At 32.2% G+C, this 19,354-nt stretch overlaps 3 protein-coding genes across 3 annotated transcripts; all 3 read right to left on the bottom strand.

Moving 5' to 3' along the window:
* Nucleotides 1-2,168: 2,168 nt before the first annotated feature.
* LOC108744376 (mpv17-like protein 2) lies at nucleotides 2,169-3,430 on the bottom strand. Its single transcript, XM_018480104.2, has 3 exons — nucleotides 2,873-3,430; nucleotides 2,573-2,811; nucleotides 2,169-2,512 (listed from the first exon to the last, which is right to left on the bottom strand). The coding sequence occupies exons 1-3, from the start codon at nucleotides 3,066-3,068 to the stop codon at nucleotides 2,312-2,314; spliced, it is 636 nt and encodes a 211-aa protein (XP_018335606.1). The 5' UTR covers nucleotides 3,069-3,430; the 3' UTR covers nucleotides 2,169-2,311.
* Nucleotides 3,431-3,778: 348 nt separating this feature from the next.
* On the bottom strand, nucleotides 3,779-8,811 carry LOC108744375 (CD63 antigen). Its single transcript, XM_018480103.1, has 5 exons — nucleotides 8,655-8,811; nucleotides 8,374-8,562; nucleotides 6,664-6,831; nucleotides 4,857-5,084; nucleotides 3,779-4,144 (listed from the first exon to the last, which is right to left on the bottom strand). Exons 1-5 carry the CDS (start codon nucleotides 8,715-8,717, stop codon nucleotides 4,076-4,078), a joined length of 717 nt encoding a protein of 238 aa, XP_018335605.1. The 5' UTR covers nucleotides 8,718-8,811; the 3' UTR covers nucleotides 3,779-4,075.
* Nucleotides 8,812-11,866: 3,055 nt separating this feature from the next.
* Nucleotides 11,867-18,607, bottom strand: LOC108744343 (leukocyte surface antigen CD53). The gene is made up of 5 exons (XM_025976292.1): nucleotides 18,411-18,607; nucleotides 14,851-15,039; nucleotides 13,041-13,211; nucleotides 12,595-12,825; nucleotides 11,867-12,136 (listed from the first exon to the last, which is right to left on the bottom strand). The coding sequence occupies exons 1-5, from the start codon at nucleotides 18,474-18,476 to the stop codon at nucleotides 12,071-12,073; spliced, it is 723 nt and encodes a 240-aa protein (XP_025832077.1). The 5' UTR covers nucleotides 18,477-18,607; the 3' UTR covers nucleotides 11,867-12,070.
* Nucleotides 18,608-19,354: the final 747 nt, after the last annotated feature.

The raw sequence follows: 19,354 nt of genomic DNA, 5'->3' as shown, positions 1-19,354 counted from the left end.
CTTATTTTCAATTAACTATTACCCCCGATTTCATCGGCATGGATCACTTTTAGTGGATAAAAAATGAGAATGAATTTTCAAATTAATATTTAATGATAACCACTACGAATTTCAATGTGTTACAAGAAAATACAACTGTTGTAATTTGTAAAAATTTTCGAAAGTAGTTCAGATTCACAGGCCTGACATCCATCATGTTTGTAAAGCCCCATCGCAATTGGTTCAGTCGTTTCGAAGATTAACCCATGTAGACAGAGAGAGACAAAATTTTTTAAGAGCCATTTGTGCCGTAATAACAAACAAAAAACCGTGAGAGTTTAAAAATGGCAGCTCTTTAAATATTGTAGACAGACAGTTCAATTTTATCTATAACACACATATTTTCGGATCAATTCACTATACAATTGTTGCTCCGATCATTGCTCGCAAATTGGAAACCAGTTTTATCCGTGATAAATAGCGTTTTGGAAGAAGAGAAATGTCTTCCTAGTTGAGAACACACTGTGATGTAATTCCCGTCCCTATACCTACTAACTTTCATACCCACTTAAATTCTTACTCCTATCACATTTCCTTTGAGAAATGTAATTTCTACCTAAACGTTAACTGGGATTTATCTTTGAATGGTTATTAATCATTTTTTAATATATAGTTTCAGCACTGAAAGCATAGTACTGCTTAGCATCTCCCAATAATTTCATGAGAGCTTTCTTGTGCTTAAATGATTTTATATATTTTAGCAAAATTAATTACCTAACAGTAGCTACTTGACCCTAAAACCGTTGACACCAAAACATTATACGCACCTTTTTACATAATTATCGCTATTCAAAGCATTGTTGACACATTTCATCCCTTAGTAATTTCACGAGCGCTTTTTATGTTTAGATTATTTTGGATATTTTCGCAAAAATAATGCCTATTTGCCAACGCATTAGAAGATCGATGGCACCAAGGGATTCTACGTACATTTCACATAATTATTATTTCTCATAAGTTTTAAAACACAAGACTTACATTTGGATCATTTTCGTAAACTTCTTCCCAGTCTTCTTTGACTATCATTCTTACAGTTCGAATGTTGAAGCTGTTACTATTTCGTACTCCTTTCGAAACGCATGTGTAGACACCTTCTTCTTGTGGGGAAACAGCCTAAATCAATGCAACACTTATATTTTAAGTTTCGTGTTAGCATATACATTTATTTGCTTTTAGCATTTTAACAATAGGTAAATAGGTAATATTAATAGCAATTGTCTCTTCTCAATACGTTTGCAGGAATCCCATATGAGTCCTTGCAAGCGGCGAGCTCAATTTGAGTATATTGCGAGTAAATGTTTGTGCATGTTGACGAATGTCTATTTACCTTTCGCAAAAACTTTCAAAACGTTTGATTTGCAACTTTACCAAAAATAAATAAATTTTTCCAACATTAACTACGGAAAAATCCTATATCAGTAAAAAGGAAATAATGTGTCAGGGTTAGGTGCGATGCCCATGTCACCTTGGAACATAAAGAGAATGTACAGAAGCAATTTCTTTTTATTTAACTCTATTTTACTCGTTCTGTACCCACACAGGACGAATAATGTATCCAATATATCTCGCTTAAGAAGTAGGTCGACGATATGAAGATTCGCAAATTATATGATCAGAGACCTTAGAGAACTTACAGGTTTTGATAAATAAGCAAATATTTATTAAATAATAATATTGAAAACATTTGACTGTTGATAATTTTTAAGTTTAAACTTGAGAATTTTCGTTACTCATCACAGTAAAAAAAAGAATTTGGAAAATTGCCAAAATTGTCTACAGCAATAAATACCGTTTTAGCACAGTATATATTCTGTCAATTCATATTTTACATTGCAGAGCCATTGTCCGTATCAATCAGATAAAGTTGAAGGCTTTTTATTGCTTCAGAAATAGTAAATGAATCTTTATAACTGTAAGCTCTAATTCGTTTTTATTTTTATTTAAGAATCTTAAGCAACTGAGAACTGAACATAGTAACATTTTCTCAAAGTTATTACTGAAAGTTCAGTTAAAATCATATTCGGTTGAATGAATTAAGACCATNGAGGTTCACTTTTCACAATTTAATATCTTTTCCATTTAATTGTGATTGTATTGTAATTGTAATGGTTAATAAAAACTTCAGACGGTTTCAACACATTTAAACGTTTATTTAGGAATCAATCCTAATTAAAATCAAATAAAATAATAATATAAAATGTCAACTACTGCATTAATTATATCACAATTCATTAAAACAACTACAAAGCAATAGCAATTCAATTTAAAATCTTCATGTGGAGACAGATGAAGAAATTTCCCTAGATTGATGTTTTTGTGCTGTAAGTTCAGTTGAGACCATTTCTCTATGCTTAATGTATGAAAGAAATACATTATACAATGTTGTTACTCCATTAATATAAAGAACCTGATATTTAACTGGCACATACAAAAAATTAATAAATTGTGTAGGAGGCCAAACACACCAATCCATCTAAAAGAAAATATTATAATTAGAAAAACATAATATTCAGTTAATGGAAAAAATACTTACTGTATACACTTCAATAAATTTATCTTTCAATTCTTTAGTACATTCTTTGGTTGATTTAAGTTCTAGATATCCAAGGCAGTAAAAGAATTCTACTATACAAACTGGAGACATTATAATTTGATCTAAACAAATTTTGCTAATAACAGATTGTAAATTTCGTCTTGGTAAAATTTTATCCATCCAACCATAAAAGTAATGATGCAGTGGACCTTGTGACAGCCCTACTATAAACATCTGCCCTAAAAATAATTGTTTCATAAAGAAGTTCATGTTAAATTTATGATGTGATTCAACAGTTACCTACTCTTAACCAGTTGTATCTCTTCTTTAGTTTACCTTGCCTATATTCTATTTCTTGTTGAATTATGTCTCCACCAAGCATCAATACACCACATGATATCGTATTAGTTGCTAAAAGGTATTTTCCAAAGGCTTTATTAAAATTTCTTTGAATCGGACCAATCTTTAGAACACCAATCATTTTTTTAAAACTCATTTTGTTTTTTTTATTTGGACAACTTTTGTAAGTTCTTCCAAGTGAATAATTATAGCAATTTTAAATAAAGGCTAATCATTTATGTAATATAAACACTTTTTATATTATGAATATGATGCAATTAGAACTATCATTTTTGTTATCTGTTGGATTAATTCAAATTATATTTCATTTTATCTTTACTAGGAGTGCGTGATGTTTGGATTTTATAAAGCACTATTCATACACTACAAGTCACAATTATTTAGCGATATAAATTTCTATTGGTTTATAATGTATTGTTTAAATAAATTATGAATTGTTATTAAGGAATAACTATAGCAATTCCTAACCAAAATGTCATCGATGTTTATGTTTACTTATCATCATCCCCACTTTTTTCGTCCTGGTAACCAATAGTAACCGTTGCATTTCCATGATGGTTTCCTTTCGTACTGTACAGGGTGTTTTCAAATAAGTTACTGTTTCATATACATGTATGCACATTTTATAATGTTGATTGCTATAAATATATGAAACAATTTTATAGATTTGAAATATTCTTCTAAATATCTGAGTTTTCCTCAAGTGTTTACCTATGTATTGAAATCTTTGTAGTAGTTTTTAGAAATTTGTAACAAGAAATTAAACAAATGGGGACGTTTTCCTGTGGCCTACTACGCCAGCCGCCATTGTGTTACATTAATGTTACTATTAATAAGACTAAAAAGTTCATTTTTATCATTTTATTAAAACACACATCATATAATGTAACACAAACAAGTCAAAATTTATGTAAAATATCTATAACAAACATTATTTTTTTCATGCATATGACACTGAAGTAAAAAAGTACAATGAATAAATGCAGAGGTGCCACCGTCCATTAAAATTCACACATCTATTTATAAGCCTTAACAATTTACTCAAAGCAAAACACATATACATACAATTTAGAACAGCTTAATAGTTATAAATTATATGAGAACGAATCACGTAACGTTATATAATTTGTACAACATTTTTATTTATGCGCCTTTCGTTTCTTCGCGTCTTACAACCGTCGCCAACCAACACGCCAGGACTATCCCAATCACCTAAAACACAATGTTTAATTATCATTTGACAAAAATAATAAACTCAACTAACATAAACCGTTTATTAGATACCTAATTAAAATATAATCAGACAATATGTAACGATCTACAGCGGTTTTTCGTCAATTGTGTTAGTAACTGTGAGTTTCTCGTATTAAATTACAGGTACGTTAAAAACAGGAACAGTCTTTTTTTCTACATACAAGGTACCGTATGTCCTTTTCTGTACCCCCAACAATATATGAACAAAATTTCATGATAGGTTTTACTTGCGGCTTCGCTAGCCTTGGTGTCCGAAATACTTGTCAAAAATCATCGACTACCACATAAAACTAATTTCTGTATCCTTAAGAAGCAGTCTTTCTTCTAGATACAAGGGACCCTATGTCCTTTTCTGTATCCCCGACAATGTGTCTACAAAAATTTTATGATAGGTTTTACCCGCGGCTTCGCTCACGTTCGTGTCCTAAATACCTGTCAAACATCACCGTGGATCACATAAAGCTAATTTTTTCGATCCCTCGGGAACAGTAATTTTTTTTGTATAAAAAGTACCCAACCTCCTTTTCTGTACCCTGATAATGTGCAAATTTGATAATGATAGGTTGAGTACGTAAGGCGTAAAGTGATTGCAAACAAACAAGCTCACATTTATAATACTACTCAGGATAATATGGGAAGAATTAAGAAAATTAGTTATTTTATTACGTACTTGTATAAATGCGATACCAATGCCGACTCCCACCAGCAGGGTTGCCCTCGACCTTGCCTTAGTTACCAATTTCTCGTAACATCCTTCGGTACTGAGATAGTTCACTCCTTTTTGATAACTAGCGCATGAATTATTTGGTTCCTCGTTTCCCTTTTGTTCTGCATAGCAACAACTTGCTGGAATTCCACTTTGCCAGTCTCTGGGTCCTTCCACACCGCAACATGAAAGCTTGAACGGAAGAGATTTTCATTTAAACATACCTATTCCGAAAAATTATTACTTAAAAATGTTGTGTCGGAGACTCTAAATCTTGTGATTACGAGAATTTGAAATTCAAAATAATTTACATTATTAAAGCTGCAGCCTATGTCTGCCCTGAAGGCCTATTATAAATACTGATTTTAAAAATCGGATGAATAATTTCAGAAGTAGCCTCTTACATGTAAACCAGAAAACCAAACCTTCGAAAGTATTTAAATTTAAAAGATGTTCATCATATTGATAAGGTCGCCAGTCCTAAGACTTGTTGAACATGCACATACACTCCTTCCTATCCTGAGCTAATATTCGCATTTCCCTAAAACTAGAACATCCTACATCCTTAACAATTTGGGAACAGTAATCTAATCTAGGTCTACCTCTACTTCTCTTAACTCCTGTTTTTGTCTGTAGTATGTCTTTGACTAGATCTTCATGCTTGAAAAGGTGTCCTACCAACCTATCTCGCCTATTTTTTATTGACATCCATAGAGTCCTCTGTTCTCTTATTTTATCTAATACCTCTTTATTTCTGTCCTTTTCTATCCACGGTATCATCATCATTCGCCGGAAACACCACATTTCGAGCGTTTCTAACCTTTTCTTTTTCTGCGGCGCCCACCGTTCATGTTTCGCACCCGTACAGCGCCGTGCTCCAAACATACACCTTTAACAATCTTTTTCGAATTTCTAAATTAATCGTTCGCGAGCATACTTAGAAGTGACTCCTTTTTATTGAAGGTGACTTGACCCTGCTTTATATCCCTATTACTCCTTCCGTCCTGACATATTTGACTTGCTAGATACCTAAAATCAGCCACTTTTTCTAATATTTCGTCTCCTATTTTTACATTCGCTCTTTTCTTAGTTATTCTTCCCTAACATACTAGTATTTTTGTTTCANAATCGTTCGCGAGCATACTTAGAAGTGACTCCTTTTTATTGAAGGTGACTTGACCCTGCTTTATATCCCTATTACTCCTTCCGTCCTGACATATTTGACTTGCTAGATACTTAAAATCAGCCACTTTTTCTAATATTTCGTCTCCTATTTTTACATTCGCTCTTTTCTTAGTTATTCTTCCCTAACATACTAGTATTTTTGTTTCACTTTTATTTATTTTAATACTGATAATGCTAATACTGGTGCATACCTGACAATAAATTATCGATACTTTCCTTGCCCCATTTACAATACAACCTTTGCTTACATACAAATTTTATGTAAAGGACACGCAATTTGCGTATTATTATTATTTGGCCTGACATTCCATTCACATAAATTTTCATTCATTTATTAACGGGAGGAACCGTTGTTAAGTATATTACTTTTTTACACAACAACCACTTCGTTAATTAATAATCACCACCTATTCTATGTTATATCATCACTAGTTGGTATACAGGACAACAGATGCCTTAACAGCTACAAATGTGCACAACACCTAATAACTAAATGCTTCTTATCAACCAATTGAATAGAAATAAGTAAGAGTGTAATGGAAAGTGAATCAGAATAAATAAAATCAGGAATAATGATTTTATGTACCTTCTTTTGTGCATTATCCCATGCAAGGCGTTCTGAATCGCTGTTATAGTTTTTCATAGAGTTTTTGAGGTTTTCCTTCAATGCCATTTCGAAATCTTGCTTGTAAACAGCAGCAGCAATACCAACGGCTAATTCTATGATAAAAACGATCAAGAGACACACAGCAAACTATAAAATAAATGAAAAGATTAATGTTAGTCATCTTTTTTATTGTAAAAGCATGTAAATTGGTCCTACATGTACTGGGCCAATGTCATTTCGTTCATTATTAATATCTACGATCTCACTGTAGTTGATCGTCGACAGCGATAATAATAAAAGTAAATGTAAGTCTTGCAGTAACTGGAAAATTGCTAGTCTACATTTTAAAGGGCAATGGGTTAAAATAATAATAACATCATCAGATTTATTTTGTCATGAAGTTTTATTATCACACTGCGTAATGTAGTTAAAACTATTCTGTCGCTTTATTACAGCAAGGATCGTATTTGTGGACAGTGTATTCGGATTATTACAATAAAAGACATCTACTTATGATTAATTGAAAAAGGAAATATTAATAAAGTAGAACTGTTACTTTATGAATTATTACTGGACTATTTCTTTAAAACAATTGAAAATGAAAGTACTTGCAAAGTAGAACACAAAATTTTATTTATGAGTTTAATTTTTTATTCTTCGATACTTTATATTCAGTAATACTAAGGGTCGTCAATTTTTACTTTTTTCAATCGATCATACGAAATTATTAGGTAATTATACATGTCGGTCCTAAACTGTTTAATTTATTTGACCAATCCAAAATGAAAAGTTACTCACGAACGACAGACAAATAAATTTATTATGAATAGATTATTCTTTATCAGAGCCAAGAAAACAGTTAACGTTTCCTTAATTTTCACTTTTAATTTTTTATTTTGTTCTAATATTGAAATTTTTATGACAACGCAAAAATTACAATTTTCAATTGTAATTTATTAGGTAACTTGCAATGATCTCAATTTTGACATGTTTCTTTAAAAATTATTTCAAGNTAGTAAATTTATTTCTGCTGGGATTTTATTTTTAAAAATTCGGGTTCAAATTGTAATTTTTATTGTTTTCGCTTACGAAACAACGGGCTAGTGGGATAAACTGTATATATCACTTTAATATTTAGGTAAATTTTCGTTTTTCATTTACTCCGTGTGTTCTTTTAATTATCAAAGATGTTAAAGTAAACCGTTGAAAATATTTCGAACCTTAATTGCAAAAATTAAAAACAAAAGATGTATTATTTAATTGTTTAGCTAACGTATTTGTCTTCGTAACAAATAATTTTATAAAAGAAAATTAGTTTGTGTATTGAAATGTAAATGAGTATCTTTAGCCTAAAAAGTTTTAAATAACAATAAGACGGTTAACAACCATGTCGTTAACGATTTTGATTGTTTTCTGTGTACATTTATTTTCATAACATAATTAGGTTTAACATTTTAGATGGTATTATTTCCACCAATTCTTGTTGTTGTTTTATGTTGCGACTTTTAAATAACTTTTTGATAAAAAGGATCAAGTAAAAGTTATCATTGGCATCGTTTAAGACGACAAAAAATTGTAATTCTTCTAGTAACTACGTATTTTATAATGAACCAAAGAACTATTTCATTTTGAAAATGTATTTTTAAGGAAATGTTAAGTTTCAAAAGATGAATCGTTAGTGCGTCTTACCGCCATCAACATGTAATACGATTCCCTGATGGCTCCAAAGCATCCCAAAAAGGCAATAATAAATATGATTGCTCCGACTACAATCAAAACAACTGGTGGCGCCAATATTCGATTTTCCATAAAATGACTAAACTCCCCCACATCCGCAAGGACAACTGCTCCTGCTACTATAATACCAATTCCGGATATCTAACGACGAAAGAGAAGGATCATTATGAAATCTCTCAAATACCAATACGTAATAAACTTCAATTAAGATTTTATTATGGATATAAACTCACCGCGAAAATGAGATTGAAGAAGAATAAAAGATATTTGATAAAACTCATGCCACAGGTCTCCATGATGCCCGTTAATAGGATTATTTTACGCACGCACGCAATCTTTCAACTAACGCCAACTCTGACCGAAACGAATTGTATTAAACTCTCCCTCTTTGGATTCCTTCGCGCTAGAAAATCGTAAAGTTCTGACTGCTTCAGATTGGTCGATGTTTAGCTCAGTTGCCAAACCATGAAGGAAATATTTTTGAAACGCAACGGGGATGATTCAACGTAACAATGATGAAAACAAATATACAATTATGAAAATCACTCAATATTCAATATTGTTTATTCGTCTTATTGAAGCTTCAAACAAAATTATGTTCATTAAGTACAAAGGAACTTTTTCTGATTGTGAATCCTTTATTAAAAGCAGGAGTGGTTGTGCTTTCAAAAATAGGTGAATAGGTTTAATTGGTACGTTCAAATTTGGCATAATCCGCAATAAAACTGTCACATTTACTTTCTTTTTTCAACTTACTAAGTAGACTAGAGTGGCAGACATTATAGGGAATACAGTAAACATAGAAAAGAGATGTCAAGTAGGAATTGCAGCGGACACTAATAAAGAAAATGGAATAACGTTACACCAATTAATGTGCAACAGAAAGAGATACACACAAGAAAAATTTGAGCACGTTGCCACCATCAGACTTTAAAGAAAGTTTAACATTCTCAGGAAGTTAGAAAACTAAAGACGGTTGTGTAAAGATATAATTCCAATCAGGCAATTATAAAGCCGACCCTAACTTTTTGCATACCTAAGCAACCTCTAACTATCTCTTTTCATTTTGTCTGTAGTATTCCTGAAGCATTTCCTAACTTAACAAGGGCGGGTTCAAGATGCAGCAAATGCCTATACCCTAACTGGAACCAATAAAGAAGATACGTCCATTCTCTCAGATAATTTATTGTGGACTTTGCCAATTTTGTTCATCCCAACTATAATCCGAGAAAAACTTAACTTAGAATTTATTACAAAACCTTAGAAGACTGGAAACTTTGGCGGTGTCGTAGTCCTTGAAGAAGATTTGATACCAGAAAGTTGAGTGTTGTGGATTGGCGATGGGGTTGGAGCTATTTGGTAGTATATTCTTTTTGAGTTGAAGTTTAAATAACCGCAAATACGAACAACTAGACTACTTATGCAAATAGCTTATATGTGCCGTACTTTTATATCAATAATCCTTTAATAGACCATGCAAGAATGTGTCCTTGCCAAGTAATTTACCTACTGTGTAGTATTCCTTAACTTGATGGCAACACTGTTGGTTTTATTTTGCGGAATTGTGTGTTATACTCATGTGTGTATATGGAGGGAGGTAGTTCAATGGCTTAAAATGCGTACAACACAATTTTGAAACTGCCATAGTAACCATATTTGTACACAAAGTTTAATACCAGGAAATTTTATTGTGAAGTGTAGGCACAATTACTTTGCTAAATGCATTTTCCTGCTGTAAATCAAAACTTCACTTGAACAATAATGAATAGGCCTAACAGTTAATCAATAAGTAATTTTCGTTTCACAAAATACGAATTGAACCTAGCCGTTAATTGAACGCTCTTTGATAGAATATTCAAAATAAATGTTTATTCTTGATGCCCTCATCATCCGTAAAGGTCAAGGTGTCAAATATAAACTTTATATCATTTGGTCCAAATCAATATAAAATCTTATTGATGACCTCTCACGAAAACTAAGGCGGATTGATGAGGCAATTATATGAAAGACTTTGCCCGCGTGAATTTTTTCTGGCAGTGTCAGTTCTCATTACAATTCTTATAATCAATGAACAATTAAAATAATTAATTAACCTAGATCATTCCCAAAAGCTTTCTGTTCGTGTCTGTAAAGACCTACCAAAATCGGTTCAGCCATTTCAAAGATTAGCTGGTACAGACTACAGACAATCAGGCGTGGTAGGGCTGACACACAGACAAAAAACATTTTTTTAGGGTCGCTTGTGCCTCAACACCTGACCATACGAACTTAAACTAGTACATTCTTCAACTTTATTTATTTATATGTATTTAAGTATGTACCTACCGCTGCATGGATGTGTAGATTTTCATTGATTATCTATATAAACAATTCTATGTAAAAGGAAAATTTTCACATGTTTATATTTCCTGAAGGACTGAAACGCTTTTTCCTCGTGAATTTCTTCTTACTTATTGATAATTAGGCATTTAAATAATTTATAAATAGATGCCCAGTAGTAACAAATTTTTCTTTTCAGTGCCTTGGAAATGAGGGAGAAGACCAAGCATGGTATAAGCCAAGCCGTATAATTTATTGGTAGCAGTTGCAACTCAATGTAAGTTTTAAATCTTTTCCAATTTTTTGACTTTTAAAAACTAGACCCTTTCAATTTTCTTTCTACATTGCCGTAATAACAAATCGAAAAACGTGTCTAATGCCCCCTGGCGGTAAAACTAGCCATCAAATGGAAATTTCTGGAATTATCTCAGGTCGCCTATTTCGAAGGAAAAATTTGCATTGGAATGATTTTTCTTTTTTTTTGCTAATAAATACATTTTCATGCAATTACACGACCCCAAAAATAAATTTTAGTATTATAATTAAGGCATTATAATTTTATCCTTGAAGGACAAAAAATGTCACGTACCTGCCTACAACCAAAATCGCTTTATATCAATTTTGCGGTGGAATATGCAGATATTTTTGTATCTTCAGACTAATTTGTATTTAGTAGAACAATGTATGTTTCCTGTTAGTTAATAAAACGAATACATTTCCTTTATGTGGCTATAAAACGTTCTAATGACCTAACTATGTTCCTATAAAACTCCATATTGATTTCTTTTTCCCAAACAAACCCTTATTCCCTTGTATTAAACATGACATTTGACCTTTATGAAAACATCTAATATGGATTTGAACTATTGTTTACACAAAAATACAATCAGTTATTTAAACGGCAATTGACATAGCATAAGCAAATTTGACTGTCTTTTAAGAAAAATTAAAAAAAAACAGTTGTGTTCAATTGTACTGTACTGGTATTCTGCTTCAATGTGTTGTTTCTTAAAATTTGTGATCAACAAAAAAAGTGGCAATTAATTTTTCAAATTTTCAAAAATAAACCATTTTTGGGTTGGGTTGGGTTATGTGTTTAGTTAAGTTTCATAAATAATTACACAAATTCTTAACAGAATTGTATCTCCTTTATTATTGCGATAAATACATACGACGAAGAAACGCCGAACAAATATAGTTTTGTACTGGAAAAACTGCAAAATTATCATTTGGAAGTGTTCATCCAGTTTATTATGGTAGCTACGCTATATACCTACTACTGAATATTCATAAAAATATAATTTTCATCTTTAAATAGATTTTTTCGTTTCTATTTCATTTCGTCCCGCTTTTTTATGGCATTAGCTAGCCAACATGCCAGCATTACTCCAATTATCTGAAAATAAAACTCCTATTAGGCCAGAGCAATATATTTTTTCCACATGATTTCTGATAATTGTATTGTTGTTTTTGAAACTTTGGCGTCTGCACCACTCCAGAATATTTTGCTAATTCTTAGTACAGCTATGCAAGTAATTACCAAAAGAGTTTGATTTAATAACTAACAAAAAATTGCAAAAATTTTGAACGAAAGTAGAAAGTAAAGTCAAACAAAAATTATTCTAATTTCTAAATATTTTACATTAAACATAAGCATGAAATATTACTACGAAAATGTTTCTTAATGTATTCACGTTTTAATTAATTATGATTAATTGCTTTTGGAAATGCTTATATAAAGCAGGTCTTTTAAGCTTTTTCCTATTATTACATTAAAGGTTTTCACCAAAAAATTATTGCGCATCGATTAAGAACTGCTCTGATTATACATTTATCGTTTTTATAAAAAGATACCTCAACAAAAGCGATTCCTATTCCAACCCCGGTTAACGTTTTAGCTCCGGTATTCGCCTTTTCCTGTAATTTATCAAAGCACCCGTCACTGTACACTATTTCGTCACCTCTCTCAGAACTGTTGCAATGCATATTTGTCGGTGGTGGCGCTCCTTTCTTTGTCCTGTGACAACAACTAAAAGGTCTACCTCCAGACCAATCTTCAGGACCATCTACTCCACAACATTCCAGCTAAAACGTAAAAGGAGTGACTTTAATTGTCAAACAATTTTTCTTTAAACTTGTAGTTTACGATCAACTTTAGTTTAGGTTGGTCTAGATTGGTCAAATATTTGGTCTTTTTGTATTAATAATTCAAACATTTTAATTTTTGAAATATTTACTAGTAAAAATTTATAGTTAGCTGTAATAAAATTAAATTAATACTTAATAGTAGATTTACTTACATTTATTTGCATATTGTCCCAAGCAATTCTATCTACTTTACTATCGTAGTAAACGTCTAAAGATTCTTTCAAATTTTCTTTTAAAAGAACTTGAAATTCGCCTTTATAAACTGCTGCAGCGATTCCGACAGCTAATTCTACCACAAATATGATGAGAAGACAAAGCGCAAACTGGAAAAAGAACAAATACTCATTGTATTTTACAAAAAAAAGCAATTATTCTATTAAACAATATTCTATGGTAGAAGAAAAAGACATATTAGAAGCAGAAACAGGCGTTGAGAGGGGCAGAGGTACAACTAGATTAGATTAATATTCGCAAATAGGTAGAGATATAGACTAATATTATGTTCTAAAGTTCCAGAAACGCGAAGACTGGCTAAAGATAGATAATATAAGGTTTGTTTGTTACATTTGCATCCGCTATACTTTTTTGGATAATGATAGATATTTATTTTATCTATTTTGGTAATGTTTTCCAACATTCCAGTGTTAAAATTTGCTAATCCAAGTGTGACATTTTCGTAAGATATTTATAACACATGGCCATTGTGTGCCATTTCTGAGGACATAGTGTTTGAATGAGGACAAAATTGTATAGGGGTTGGTTATTGATTTTTGTCGTAATGGCCTTGTTTACTACTTTTCTTTTGAAAATATATCAACATCCCCTTACAACTTAAAATATAAGCTTTTCCTTTGTATATCGGACAGCCGAAATAGCACTAATTATTTACCCTATGTGTGTTAACGTCTAGCCGATCGTAGTATTTGTTGGTAATACGTCGAGTAACCACAATTTTCCAAAAAACGTTTAAACCTATGATTTCCGTTACAGTTTTCTTGTGTACGTTTAGATTAAAGAAAGTAATTGTCTTCTTGCATTTTCCGTCACTATCTCTGGAGATGCTCCAGGATTAAATTAAAAAACTATATTTTGACCTCTTTGTAGTTAACCCTTTTTAACGAAAAATGCAACATGATACAGGAAAAATGAAGGTAGTATAAGCTATTCTATCCCCGATGGAGAAATTATTGTAAATATTTATTAATGGTTAGTACTAAAAGCTTCGTCAATCCCTTCGATTTATTACAATACCAAAATTTATTAGTAGATATGCATATAGTTAGAACGATCAAAATTGACAAAGTCCGCAATAGATTATCTGTGAGAATAGACGTATCTTCTTCTTTGTTTTCAATTGGAACAATAGTCATTTGCTGAGTTTTGAACAGGCTCTTGTTAAGTTAGGAAATGCTTCATGTTGAGTATAGACAAAGTGAAGAAGGATAGAAAATTGTGCAGCGGTTAGAGCATTAGCTACGTAAAAGATCAGGGTCGGCTTTATAACTACCTGGTTGGAATTATATCTTTACACAAGCGTCTTTATTTTCCTAAATTCCTAAGAATACTGAATTTTGTTTAAAGTCTGATGCTGGTAACATGCTCAAATACTGCTTGTCTACATCTCTTTCTGTTACACATCTATTGGTATAACGTTATCCCTTTTTTTATTAGTGTCCGCTGCAATTCCTACGTAACACCTCTTTTCTAAATTTGCGATATTCCCTATATCGTCTGTCGTGTTTTATTCCTAACTATACCAATTTTGAACGTCACAACTACATAAAACATTAAACAATTGTAAATGCATCAAGTACCTAGTAAAAGCAAATATTACAAAAAAAATTTAATATTCTTTAACTTGTCACGTAATTTTACAAAAATAAGTCTCGTATTTATTGGGTTAGCATTACCTTGGACTTGCAATTAATACGAACGTGCACGGACTTTAAATAAGGTACTTACTGCCATCAAGGCGTAGTATGATTCTTTAATGGCTCCCAAGCAGCCTAGTGCAGCTACGAGAAACACAATTATTCCTACGATTATCAGTAGAATCGGCATTGCTATTATTCGGGTCTCCATGAAACGGCTGAAGTCTCCGACATCAGAAAGAATTACTGATCCAGCTATAATCAAACCTAAACCAGAAACCTGTCAAAATAAANAAAGAAAATGGAATAACGTTACACCAATTAATGTGCAACAGAAAGAGATACACGCAAGAAAAATTTGAGCACGTTGCCACCATCAGACTTTAAAGAAAGTTTAACATTCTCAGGAAGTTAGAAAACTAAAGACGGTTGTGTAAAGATATAATTCCAACCAGGCAGTTATAAAGCCGACCCTAACTCTAACCACTGCATCGCTTACTATTTATCTACTATCTGTTTTCATTTTGTCTGTAGTACTCCTGAAGCATTTCCTAACTTAACAAGGGCGGGTTCAAAATGCAGCAAATGGCTATACCCCAAGTAGAAACAAGAAAGAAGATACGTCCATTCTCACACATAATTTATTACGGTCAATTTTGATCATCCCAACTATTATAATACGAGTAAAACTTAATTTAGAATTAGTTACAAGAACTTAGAAGACTGGAAACTTTGGCGGTGTCGTAGTCCTTGAAGAAGATTTGATACCAGAAAGTTGAGTGTTGTGGATTGGCGATGGGGTTGGAGATATTTTGTAGTATATTCTTTTTGAGTTGAAGTGTCAACAACCGCAAATACGAACAACTACAATACTTATGTAAAGAGCTTACATGCGTCGTACTTTTATATCAATAATCCTTTAATTGACTATACAAGAATGTGTCCTTGCAAACTAATTTTCCTACTGTATAGTATTCCTTAACTTGATGGCAACACTGTTGGTTTTATTTTGCGGAATTGTGTGTTATACTCATGTGTGTATATGGAGGGAGGTAGTTCAATGGCTTAAAATGCGTACAACACAATTTTGAAACTGCCATAGTAACCATATTTGTACACAAAGTTTAATACCAGGAAATTTTATTGTGAAGTGTAGGCACAATTACTTTGCTAAATGCATTTTCCTGCTGTAAATCAAAACTTCACTTGAACAATAATGAATAGGCCTAACAGTTAATCAATAAGTAATTTTCGTTTCACAAAATACGAATTGAACCTAGCCGTTAAATGAACAGTCTTTGATGGAATATTCAAAATAAATGTTTATTCTTGATGCCCTCATCATCCGTAAAGGTCAAGGTGTCAAATATAAACTTTATATCATTTGATCCAAATCAATATAAAATCTTATTGATGACCTCTCACGAAAACTAAGGCGGATTGATGAGGCAATTATATGAAAGACTTTGCCCGCGTGAATTTTTTCTGGCAGTGTCAGTTCTCATTACAATTCTTATAATCAATGAACAATTAAAATAATTAATTAACCTAGATCATTCCCAAAAGCTTTCTGTTCGTGTCTGTAAAGACCTACCAAAATCGGTTCAGCCATTTCAAAGATTAGCTGGTACAGACTACAGACAATCAGGCGTGGTAGGGCTGACACACAGACAAAAAACATTTTTTTAGGGTCGCTTGTGCCTCAACACCTGACCATACGAACTTAAACTAGTACATTCTTCAACTTTATTTATTTATATGTATTTAAGTATGTACCTACCGCTGCATGGATGTGTAGATTTTCATTGATTATCTATATAAACAATTCTATGTAAAAGGAAAATTTTCACATGTTTATATTTCCTGAAGGACTGAAACGCTTTTTCCTCGTGAANAACCTATCTCGCCTATTTCTTACTGACTTCCATTGTGTTAACGTCTAGCCGATCGTAGTATTTGTTGGTAATACGTCGAGTAACCACAATTTTCCAAAAAACGTTTAAACCTATGATTTCCGTTACAGTTTTCTTGTGTACGTTTAGATTAAAAAAGAAATTGTCTTCGTGCATTTTCCGTCACTATCTCTGGAGATGCTCCAGGATTAAATTAAAAAACTATATTTTGACCTCTTTGTAGTTAACCCTTTTTAACGAAAAATGCAACATGATACAGGAAAAATGAAGGTAGTATAAGCTATTCTATCCCCGATGGAGAAATTATTGTAAATATTTATTAATGGTTAGTACTAAAAGCTTCGTCAATCCCTTCGATTTATTATAATACCAAAATTTATTAGTAGATATGCATATAGTTAGAACGAATAGTCCGCAATAGATTATCTGTGAGAATAGACGTATCTTCTTCCTTGTTTTCACTTGGGACAATAGTCATTTGCTGAGTTTTGAGCAGGCTCTTGTTAAGTTAGGAAATGCTTCATGTTGAGTACACACAAAGTGAAAAAGGATAGTAAACTGTGCAGCGGTTAGAGCTTTAGCTACGTAAAAGATCGCGGTCGGCTTTATAACTACCTGGTTGGAATTATATCTTTACACAAGCGTCTTTATTTTCCTAAATTCCTAAGAATATTGAATTTTGTTTAAAGTCTGATGCTGGTAACATGCTCAAATACTGCTTGTCTGCATCTCTTTCTGTTACACATCTATTGGTACAACGTTATTCCTTTTTCTTATTAGTGTCCGCTGCAATTCGTACGTGACATCTCTTTTCTAAATTTGCGATATTCCCTATATCGTCTGTCGTGTTTTATTCCTAACTATACCAATTTTGAACGTCACAACTACATAAAAAATTAAACAATTGTAAATGCATCAAGTACCGAGTAAAAGCAAATATTACAAAAAAAAATTAATATTCTTTAACTTGTCACATAACTTCACAAAAATAAGTCTCGTATTTATTGTGTTAGCATTACCTTGGACTTGCAATTAATACGAACGTGCACGGACTTTAAATAAGGTACTTACTGCCATCAAGGCGTAGTATGATTCTTTAATAGCTCCCAAGCAACCTAGTGCAGCTACGAGAAATACAATTATTCCTACGATTATCAGTAGAATCGGCATTGCTATTATTCGGGTCTCCATGAAACGGCTGAAGTCATGTACTGGGCCAATGTCATTTCGNTCAGTAGAATCGGCATTGCTATTATTCGGGTCTCCATGAAACGGCTGAAGTCTCCGACATCAGAAAGAATTACTGATCCAGCTATAATCAAACCTAAACCAGAAACCTGTAAAAGTAAATTGTTTTAATTAATTAAAACTAGTGCAAAAATGAATGCGATATTACTTCTTCTTGCTGGAGAAGTTTACAATTTATTAAGACTTCTAAATTTGATCCAAAGTTCAAATAATCAATTGTCTAATAGAATACTAATCTTAAAAGCTATAACATTTTTCTCAGTCCGAGAAAATGTCTTCAAATTATAATTGTTTCTGGAAAGATTTACTTTCCAATCTTGGCTCAATTGACCAGTTAGATTATTTTAATAAATCTTTCTGGAAATCTGTTCCAAGACCGAATGTTACTTGTTGACTCGTAAGGATTATTTTCAGCAAGTGAGAAAGAGTGAATCACAAGACTTTTGAATATCTACAGTAAATTACAAATATTTGGATAAGTTACACTTACCGCAAAAAGAAAATTAAACACAAAAAGAAGATATTTTACCATTCCCAATTCGCACATCTCAATCATATTGATTGTCGTTTTGTTTTCTACTGTGTGTTAGTTATGAGAACGTGCCGAAGAAAATCGTGCAGACTGCGAAATTACAGTTGTGAATTTTTCTTTGGCGATGAAATCATATCAAATATCCCTTAGCATTGGTCAAGAGTCCAGTGTTTCCAGTAACGTTACTAGGCGACTTCTTTATAGGTGTTGTTATGTAAATAACTTCGCGGAATTGCAGACCGTCATTAACGCCACTTTATTACCAAACTTAAAGATAGACCAGAAAAAAGAAATATGGGTTGCAACAAAGGTTTCCGTCATATGACGTGGTTTTATCCTATGACCTTTTAGAATGGTCGAATGCAGAAATTTTAATTGAAAAAAAAAAGAACTTGCAAATACAGTGGACTTCGTTTATAACATCGACTGTAACGACAATTATGATATGTCAGTCTCGCAAATTTACCATTCAAACAAACTTTCAAAAATTTGGTAATAATGACATCAATCTCGGATATAACGTCTTGCTCCACTTCCATTTGCCTTTATTGTTATTTATCATCATTGTTCAATTTGTCTTGTTCCGTTAATAACAACACTCGGTTATTACGTCAACATAGTGCTGGTTCCTGGGGTGAGGATATAATCAAGTTGTAATGTAAATCAAAAGTATTCCAATATAGAAGAGGTGAAAGTTGCGATCATCACCATAAAGTCATCAGTCCTAAGACTGGTTGGACACGCACGTCCACTCATTCCTATCCTGTGTTAATCTTCGTATTTCCCTAAAACTAGAACAACCCATATCTTTAACTATTTGTGAACATAAATCTAATCTGCGTCTACCTCTACTCCTCTTAACTCCTCTTTCTGCTTCTAGTATATCTTTGACCAGTCCTCTT

The sequence above is a fragment of the Agrilus planipennis genome, unplaced genomic scaffold, assembly GCF_000699045.2.
Source record: "Agrilus planipennis isolate EAB-ADULT unplaced genomic scaffold, Apla_2.0 scaffold17, whole genome shotgun sequence".
Classification (NCBI taxonomy): Eukaryota; Metazoa; Arthropoda; class Insecta; order Coleoptera; family Buprestidae; genus Agrilus; species Agrilus planipennis.
The sequence above is the reverse complement of the archived record's forward strand: the minus strand, read 5'-3'. Positions and strand labels throughout refer to the sequence as shown.